General features: G+C 29.3%; 1 protein-coding gene across 3 annotated transcripts; it reads right to left on the reverse strand.

Moving 5' to 3' along the window:
- Window positions 1-199: 199 nt before the first annotated feature.
- Window positions 200-3331, reverse strand: Nup50 (nuclear pore complex protein Nup50). Of its 3 annotated transcripts, XM_072892386.1 has the most exons (6): window positions 3148-3331; window positions 2997-3026; window positions 2496-2666; window positions 1473-2422; window positions 1252-1398; window positions 200-1112 (listed from the first exon to the last, which is right to left on the reverse strand). In XM_072892386.1, exons 3-6 carry the CDS (start codon window positions 2649-2651, stop codon window positions 806-808), a joined length of 1560 nt encoding a protein of 519 aa, XP_072748487.1. In that variant the 5' UTR covers window positions 2652-2666; window positions 2997-3026; window positions 3148-3331; the 3' UTR covers window positions 200-805. The 3 variants fall into 3 exon arrangements, with proteins under 3 accessions (XP_072748487.1, XP_072748485.1, XP_072748486.1); XM_072892384.1 differs by lacking the exon at window positions 2997-3026 and having other exon boundaries at window positions 3148-3330; XM_072892385.1 differs by lacking the exon at window positions 3148-3331 and having other exon boundaries at window positions 2997-3141.
- Between the last annotated feature and the right edge of the window lie 7196 nt (window positions 3332-10527).

The raw sequence follows: 10527 nt of genomic DNA on the forward strand, positions 1-10527 counted from the left end.
AAAATGAATGTCTTCTTATCCTATAATCAAACTAACATTCACTAATTTTTTACCATAAAATCTGTGTATTTGATATAATTACACAAATTTTATACTAGATATATTAAATAAGTATAAAATAATGGCGTCAGCTATGTATTTACTTATTTGTTTGTAATAAGTTAAGGATTTTATTTTATAAAAGAATGCAATAAATATCAGGTAATTTCATGTTCTGTATTTTCTTTTTGTACTTATAATTAATAGTACAGAATATTTCAAGTCATCATGCATTAAATTATCTATTTTGTAATATATACTATTGTGTTTTTACTATGTACATATATGTTCAATGTATTATTATTACATTATTGATTACATTAATAACAATCTTTCCAAATAGCGCCAAACATGTAAGTATAAAGACTTCCTTTCAGAAATAATTAAATTATATCTCTTATCAGATCAGGAGAATCTAGTAAGATATATGTTAATTACATTTTTTTTACAACCTCTGTGCAGATAAAGTAAGAATTGAAAAAATTACAATTTTTTAATCGCGAAATCTATTTTCTCAATTACTAGCAATTACTAATGATAATAAAGTATTATGTATTTTTCTAGGCATTCTCGCACAATTTATCTTACATTTACAAATTTTATGTTATGGAATGATGAACAAAGCTCGACACAAACCTTTGATTAGTGAACAAATTTTCTATTATGTATTAGGATTTATTGATTTTTTGCACAATAGTAAAAAAAAAAAAAAAAAAAAAAATTTTCGTTCCGATTCGTACAAGTTATTTTTTAATTACATAACTTTTTATTTTTTATACTTATTCAATGTTTCAAATAGTTCATCTGCTACCTCACTAGTTTTTACTCTTAATAACATTGGGACTGGTGGTGGTGAAGAGTCTGGCATTGGTAGACAGACTAACATTATTGTGTTCTTGTTCATGCGTTTGATGGGAATACTTTGAGTTAATAGAGTATTAAGTAACAAATTACCCAAAGCAGTATCAGCACGTACTATTAATTGCGTCTTTCCATTTGGTGTTGGTTTCATATATAACATTCCGACACCTCTGTCACTAAAGTTGTCACTTTTCTTTATATAGACTTTACATCTGTACAAAAAGATGTCATCATGGATTTAATTAAGTTATTGCGATAAAAAAAAAGATTACATATAATAATCCTACTTTTAAAAGTGTACGATGTAGTTTCTTAACAACTGATTGTTACACTGTAAAAATTATTACATACCGTTGTTCATAAACAGCACCTTCTTCGGTTACTGGTTTAAAATCTGGTTTTGGTGGTTCTTCATCCTCTTCATCTTTATTTTCATCCGTTTTGTCCTCGGAATCTTGCGGTTTCACTGCCTGAGGGGCAAACGAAAACGGCTTCGCACTGTAAAATCATTAAACAAATACATTTACAATCTCATATGAAGAAATTCTTAAGCAAATTAATGAACAAATTACCTTCCAAAGCTAAATCCAGCGGTCACGTTATTAGTATTGGAACTTTGTCCAAAACTAAAAGTGGATACTGGAAAAGTGGGAGCGACGGATTTTGCATTGGACGTGGCATCCTCCTCGTCTGCTTTACCTCCGTCCGAAATGGCAGACGATTTGTGTAAGAAAGGATTTTCTGCACTTGCGTTACCAAATATACTCTTACCAGTAACGTTCGACTCTATATTTCCAAAAATGGATCTACCCTTGTCAGGAGTTATGTCTGCGTTGCTGAATACGGATTTAGAGCTTTCCGTTCTCTGTTCTGCGTTACCGAATATCGACTTTGTATTCGCAGCAACGTTGGAAAATATCGACTTCTCGGGCTTCCATTCTGTCACCGTGGGTGAAACGGATTTTGTATTCGCATTTGAAGGAGCGAACGAAGAAGTTTCAAGTTTCTTCTCCGCACTTGTATCCTTCTGGCTATCACTTTGTGCAGCCTTTGTTACACGCTGCGAAGACCGTATCTTGTTGCTCTCTTCTTTCGATGTAATCTCATTCAAATATTTCTCGTAATCCTTAAATATAGGTGTTAATATACAAAATGGATTTGCATCTACATGGGTTTTAATCCACGTAGCAACGCTCTCGTTCAGTCCTTTTAATTTCGCGTAATAATCTGACGAATGACGCTTCGTCTTTTCAGTCTCTTGTTTGGTCAAACTTGTTTTGCCCGAACTTGACAGCGTCTGTGCTTTAATCGTGTCTTCACTTTTACTCGCATCGTTCTCGGGAATTTTAGAACCATTACTCGCGACATTCTTGCTGCTTGTATTTATGGTTGACGCAGCAGAAGCGGTAGTCGTAGTAGAAGTCGTGCTTACGTTAGCTAGAAAACCAAACGGAGACGAACTGCTGGTTGCAGGAGTAGTTTTAAAACCTGCAAATGTTTCAAATGCGCTTTTCATAGCGCCCTAAAATAGGTTAAAACAGAATAGTAATAAAGAAGTACAATCAATGTAAAATAATTGAAACTTATATACTTACATCCCTCGATGGAAAGCGACGTCTCGCTGTTTTTATAACTCTCTTTTCAAGTATATCATTTGTCGCTTTCGCAAATGTACCCGCCTCTTCTGGCTCGTTCTCTTCATTCCAGTTATCATGATTCAATTCTGTTGTTGCAGATCGTTTACCTGCCATTTTTGTCAGTATTTTCTGTATGAAAAAAGGAACTGCATTACATTACAATAAAGTATATTGTTACTTATGTAAATAAAATTTTAATATTTTATAATAATCCAATTTTGTATGCAAAATGTTATACTTGATATTTTTTTCATGAACAAAATATACAGATAAAATGGTGTATCAAACACTTTGAGATGACGGCTCAACTTAAAGCATATTTTTTTTTTAATTATTATTAAAAATAAAGTTTTATAAAACTTGGAAACTTAATATTTATAGATAATTTTTTTGTCAAATTAGGTTATGTCACAATGTATAGTGATATCATCACCCGGTAAACTTTTGCACCATACATACCTCGTCAGCTGAAGCTTTCTTGGCGGGTGTCTTGGAACAAGAACGCGAATAATTTTATTGTCTCGGCAAGGGTTGAAAACGATATGGAATAAGGTCGCTACATAACTTTGCAGTCGCGGAAAATGGCGATATTGATTTTTATTGCACTTACCTAAAATTGAAGAAATTGAAACGTTTGCCGGGACAAACGTTTTCACTCAACGTCTTGCGCGCAATAATAGAAGCGGTGCAGCAGTTACTTGCCGTAATCAAGGTGCTATTACACTTGTCGTACCACGAGTTTATCGGACATACCGATTGGCCATCGGATAGAGAATTTCTAGGATTCTGAAAATTTCTTGCAACGACAGCCAATCAGTACCAGAGAGAAGCCTGAGAGACGCCACGGCCCGGTTTTACATGATCCCTGAAAGCGATACGCCCTCTGTGGACATAAAAACGTGGACATTGAACTACATAGCCAATGTCCACGAATGTTCTCAGTGGATAACACATAATGCGCACAGTTTTGGTTGCGATGACCGTGCTATGTCCACAAGATTTATTAACACATTTTGCTTATTCAGTTTCACCTAAAAATAATTTGTTATTTCTCTACACTGGCAATAATTTACTTTTAATATCAAATAACTCTGTAAATATTGTCAATATTCTAATTTTGCCAATAATATCTTGATTTTTGTTAATTCTTTTTCTTTTATTAAACGCTATTTTTACATTCTACATTTTACAAATTAAAATTTATTTTATATGAAAAAAAAATTTTCTTTCAACAATTTAATAATTTATAGTATTATATTGTTCTACAAATACAATAATAAACTATTAGATATCGATAGATTCAATTAAATAAAATAAAAATCAGATATATTATATGTATACGTATATATACAAAATTATTTTAATTAGAGAAAAATGTTAATTTTTTACTTATTTAAGTAAAAATTGTCCGAATTATATCGTGTTCGCTGTCATAATCGTAAAATTCATTAATTTTCATTACATATTATTTTAAAAAAGATAAAATAAAAAATAAAAGTTTTAATTTTTACTTGACAAGCATTTTAATTTATATAGCTAAAGCATTAGAGCTAAAAGAAGGTCCCCGCTATATATTTAATCGTATAAATTCTTGTATTACTAATAACAGAAGTTGATGCGAGACACTTTCTGTAACAACTAATCGTGATTTGAAAAAAAAGGAAAATTACATATCAAAATTAATTAACCCAGATCATTGTTGCAAGAGACTCTTATGTAACTATATATGATATATAAATACATATTTATAATATAATTTTATTTTATTTAATTACTGTCATTCTATTCATCAGTTGACTCATTTAATTCATCTACTTGTCGCTTTGAATTTACAATTTTAAGAGCAGGACATTTGATATATTAATTTCGGGAAAAGAAACTTTATTAATTAATGTTAATTAATGCCGATTATCCAATTGGCATATTTGTACGCGATTAATAATATTTAATTTTAAACTTTGTAATATTTTACTTAAAAATATATTCATATTTTTGTGCGATCGATATCAATATCAATCGGCGAATGTCGCGGGGTGGACGGAAGGCCCCGACCGATCGATCTATGCCGGCGCGTATCGATTCGGGTATGGATCCGCGGGTGGATCGTGGTTGGCGGCTTCTCGCGGGGCGCGGTTTCGTCGGCTCGTTCGGATGGCCGACAAAATGGCCGGGAACGGAAAGGACCGTTTTGCTTGAGGCTCGTAGAGCGCTTGGATATGATTAAAAAATGGGCGCTTTGCGCCTCTGCCCATTGTCCGGCGAGTGTTGGCCGGGTAACGAGGGCGCGAGGTAGTTTCGTTACGCGCATTATGGCCAGTATTTGACCACGTACTTTTCTAGCCAGTTGGACCTACCTTTGTTGCTCCTGGCCATATTCATTCTGACTCGATTTTTAGCCAGAGATCAAAGAAGAAAAGTCCTTCCTATTGTCGGTTAATTATTATCGCCGGCAAATAAGACGACCTATATTTATTTAGAATCGTACGATATTATAATCGTTTTCTAGACGCGTTATACGTCATTCAGTCGTTTAAAGTCGCAAAAAAGATAATATAATCATGTATATACCGAAAAAATTATATTCTCGAAATATATACTTTTATAAACTCTACTTATAGATATTCTTAATAAACGAAAATATTTTCTTCTTTACATAATATTTTTTGACATATCTTATATATAAATTAAGTAAAACTATGTGTGTATATATATATATATATATATATATATATTTAACTTGTCAAAGTTTTACAAAATAGCCAATGTCAACAATTTACAAAATTGTTTTTTTGTAATTATTGAAATTAGTGATCTCAAATATTAAATAATATAATGGTAAAGAAATATCCATTTTAGTATACATTCTTACATGTTAAGAATATTTAAAATTATTCTACTCTTTAAAAGATTTCTCCCTTAAACTAATATTAAGAAGATTCTTTTGATATCTATTTTAAAAGAAGAAATTATAAGTAAAGTACTCTCAAGATGAGAATATAATTTTTTCGATGGATATAAAATATATTAGCATGTATGTTAGGTACCCCTCTGTCGGCAGGTCATTAACATCTGTATCTTTAAAATTGTTTTATAAAATTCATATATACATATGCATAATTGAAATAAATATTTTATGTATATTTCATTTATCATATACATTTTATAATACGTGTCTTGCATAAAATTGGAATAAATATTATACATATTCTTATTCCTAAAATATTTTTCCTTTTCTTTCAATTTATATGTGTAACTTTTCTATTTTAACAAAATTTTCTATTAAAAAAAATGAATAAAAAATATAAAATTTTATCTTACATATAATTAAGATACAAGAGAAATTTTTCTATGATTTAAATTTTATGAATAAAATTGACTCTAAATTCACTATAGAATACGTTATCCTGCCGTCCGAGGGTTAAAGCAACGGACTTATCTACAATCTACATCTCTATCTACCAGAATTTCTACATAAATCCGTTGCTTTAAAATAGAATAAAAGCTTTTTGTCACTCACCGACACTGATGCGCAACAGCGGAGTTGTCGATATTGAAGCTATGTTATCTGTAACATACAAAATAAAATCCAAATTATAGCAGCGATTTTAAATAATTAATATTAAAGAATTTATTATTATACTTAATAAATTTATATTCGACGTGTACAATAATAAGCAGATATTTATAAATATGGAATAACTTTGTAAATTAAAAAAACCTTTCCTTTTAAATAAAAACTTTTATAAGATTTATACAAAAATCTTTATCTCTGAATTTCTTTTGATTAAATCATTCAACTAAAAGAATCGAATTATTTCGTATAAGGCATTTATTAATTAATATACAAATAATATTTACCCTAGGGTTGCTCCGCCGATGCAGGATGCCTCTCCTAGGCCTCCTCTTCCTCTCAGATTGTAACGAACGTCAGCAACTATTGTTTTATACGCGCGATATACTTTTTTTAATTTGTTGAAACCGCATAAAAATAAAATCGCGCTATATTTTAAACCGCACAAAAGTAAAAACGCGCGATAGAGTGACGGCACTCCCGCACTTTTACGCGTGATACTTTGACGGGATTCCCGAATTTTGGAACGATCGAAAATCACATTTTATCACGCGCGAGAATCATACTTAAAGTCGACAGATCGGGCACGATCAAACTCTGACGAAAGAAAGATCAAAATCAGGATAAATGAACGAAAACCCGATCGCGATCGCGACGAAGTCGAGACAAATGTCAAAAACAATAGTGCTCTATATGTCACTAAGATCGAATGTTATTATTTTATTTGGGAGTCATTTTAGACTTCCTTTAACACGTTAAGATTTATCGTAATATTATTGTATATTATTCGCATTATTATTACGTATTATCGTCGCGAGAAACGTGTATGGCGCGCTCGACCTCGAGGTGACCGAACGCGAGACGCACATGCCGGCGCCGGCGCCGGAGTAAAAACACGTGCGCACACTACGTCCGCCTAAGTCGGAATGAATGACTCACCGCTGTCACAAGTCGCGTACGCCGTAGTCTCCCTTCTCTTATCTCTTACTATGGAATGCGTGACGTCAAGAACAAGGTCGAGTATACTCATTCTCTCTCCCTTTCTCCTCGCGCCAGACAATAATAAATACGCACTATAATAGGTGATACAATTTAACGCGTTGAAATATGTACACAATCAAATGATTCTAAAATATATGTAAAATTCCTTAACTAAAATGATATTATTATTCGATTTAATGCGATATATTTAAAATACATGAAACGCGATTACGAAATGTGTAAAATACTTTAAGGAAAGAAATGTTATAACATTTGCCGTATAACTGTTTAACGATTTCTTTATTCTATTCGTTAAAAATTATATCAATGATGTGAACAATTATTTGTAAAAATGATAGAAATTTATATTATAGATACCGGCATATATTTATAGACGTAAATTAAATATAAATTAATAATAAAAAATATGTTCTTTATTGCCTGTACTTATTACATTTACTAAATATGTATAAATTTATGTAATTATAAAAATTTGTCATATTATATTAAATAAATATTCTCTCTTTCATCGTAACTATTTAATTATTCATTTATATATATGTATTACGTATGTTTGTATTTTTTCTATCAGAAAAAGAAAAAGAAAGAGAGAAAAGGACAGATATTCTATCACTAAAAATTAATGTATTAAATATTTTTAATAATTTGTTTATTATAAAAAAATTTTTTATTAGATGTGCCTGTTTTTATTATAGTTTATACTATTTAATTTATTCGATTAAAATATGAATTTTTATTAATAAAATATTTTACATAAATATCGGCAATGTATTTCACGAGCAATAATGTATCTTAAAACGCTCGAAAATTCGCTTCTGAATGATTAAGAAAACATGATTCGCAAAGAAGGTATCGCTAAAATCCGCGAGAAGAACCATACCTTCTTTGCGAAATATGTTTTCCTATTCATTCAGAAGCGAATTTTCGAGCGTTTTAAAATACATTACTGCTCGTGAAGTATGTTGCCGATATTTATGTAAAATATTTTATTAATAACAATTGAACTTTCGAGGATATTAAAAGACATATTATTAATCGCGTATGAGTATGTTAATTGCATAATCGGCATTAATTATCAGTAATTAATAAAGTTTTATTTCCCGAAATTAATATATCAAACGTCCTGCATTAAAATAGTAAATTGAAAGCCATAAATAGATGAATTAAACGATTCAATAGATGTATAAAATTGCAGTGATTAAATAAAATAAAATTATATTGTAAATATACTTATATATGAGTCTCTTGCAACAATGATTTCGGTTAATCAATTTTGATAAGTAATTTTCCTTTTCTTTTCGAATCACGATTAGTTGTTACAGAAAGCGTCTCGCATCAACTTTTTTATTAATAATACAAGTATTTATAAAATTAAATATCATAAAATAAATTGCTTGTTTCTAAAAAAGAAAGAGAGAAAGAGAGAGAGAGAAAGAGAGAGAGAGAGAAAGAGAGAGAGAGAGAGAGAGAGAGAAAACTAAATGCACAAAATTAAATGATTCTGTTTAATGATTGAAAAGTTATATTTTATATATATTTATATTAGAATATATATATAAATACATATTATTTATATAATTAATTTAATTTCATTTTATTTAATTATTGTAATTCTATTCATTAGTTTAACACGTTTAATTCACCTATTTGGTTTGTTACAATTTTAACAACGGAATATGTTTCATACACGAATTTCGGAAATAGAAACTTTATTAATTACTGTTAATTAATGCCGATTATGCAATTGACATATACTCGTACACGATTAGTAATATGTGTCTTCTAATATCATCGAAAAATCAATTTTTATTAATAAAATATTTTACATAAATATGAGCAATGTACTTTAAGAGCAGTAATGTATTTTAAAACGCTCGAAAATTTGCTTCTGAATGAATAGGAAAATATGTTTCGCAAAGAAGGTATCGCTAAAATCCGCGGGAAGAACGATACCTTCCTTGCGAAATATGTTCTCCTAATAACTCAGAAGCGAATTTCAGAGCGTTTTAAGATACATTACTGCTCGTGAAGTATGTTGCCGATATTTATGGAAAATATTTTATTAATAAAAATCTTTAAAAATATTAGAAGACACATATTACGTACACTAATCGCGTACGAGTTTGTCAATTACATATTTGGCAATAATTAACAGTAATTAATAAAGTTTCTTTTCCCGAAATTAGTGTATGAAACAGATCCAGTTGTTAAAATTGTAACAAACCAAATAGGTGAATAAAACGTGTTAAACTAATGAATAGAATTACAGTAATTAAATAAAACAAATTTATATTAAATTATTAATATGTATTTATATATCGTATATATAGTTATAAGATTCTCTTGTAACAATGATTTCGGGTAATTAATTTTGATAAGTAATATTTCTTTTCTTTTCAAATCACGATTAGTTGTTACAGAAACTGTCTCGCATTAACTTTTTTATTAATAATACAAAAAATTATAAGATTAAATATTATAAAATAAATTGCTTGTTTCTAAAAAAGAAAGAGAGAAAGAGAGAGAGAGAGAGAGAGAGAGAGAGAGAGAGAGAGAGAGAGAGAGAGAGAGAGAGAGAGAGAGAGAGAGAGAGAGAGAGAGAATATAATTCATCGATGTGTTTTCTCAATTTTTAATGTTATATATAATTGTTAATGTAAAAAAAAAAGGGAAACATATCTCTACATTTGTTTAAATATGAACCATATAATCTATCATATTATATCATCTCTCACATTTTAATCACAAAAATCTTAATCCATTAAAATTATTTTTAAACTAATAAAATGCAAAGTGAAAGTTTGATTAAAATGATGCACCTCATAATTCAAATAATTTTTATTGTATCGCAAAAGTTACGATAACTTTACAATTATGTTTTCAATAAGACGTATAACAGCATTACTTATCTTTATACATATTGTTTTATTAATAAAAATCAGAAAGACGAACTTTCGAGAATGTTAAATGACGCATATTACTAATCGCGCACAAGTATGCCAACTGCATAATTGGCGTTAATTAGCAGCAATTAATAAAGTTTTCTCTTTTCCCGAAATTAGTATATCAAACGGATTCTATTGTTAAAATTGTAATAAATCAAAAAGAAGAATTAAACGTGTCAAACTGTTGAATAAAATTATAATAATAAAATAAAATTAAATTAAATTAAATTATATAAATAATATGTATTTATATTCTAATATAAATATATATAAAATATAACTTTTCAATCATTAAATAGAATCATTTAATTTTGTACTTATACATATATACATATATTACTCCACTATATATACTAAAGTGAAAAAGGCTACGCGCTAATAATATGTAATATTAATAATATGTAATAAATCATACTAATACAAATCCATATTGTTTCATATTTTGAGTAATAATAACTCAGAAGCGAATTTT

The sequence above is a fragment of the Anoplolepis gracilipes genome, chromosome 5, assembly GCF_047496725.1.
Source record: "Anoplolepis gracilipes chromosome 5, ASM4749672v1, whole genome shotgun sequence".
In the NCBI taxonomy this organism is placed as follows: Eukaryota; Metazoa; Arthropoda; class Insecta; order Hymenoptera; family Formicidae; genus Anoplolepis; species Anoplolepis gracilipes.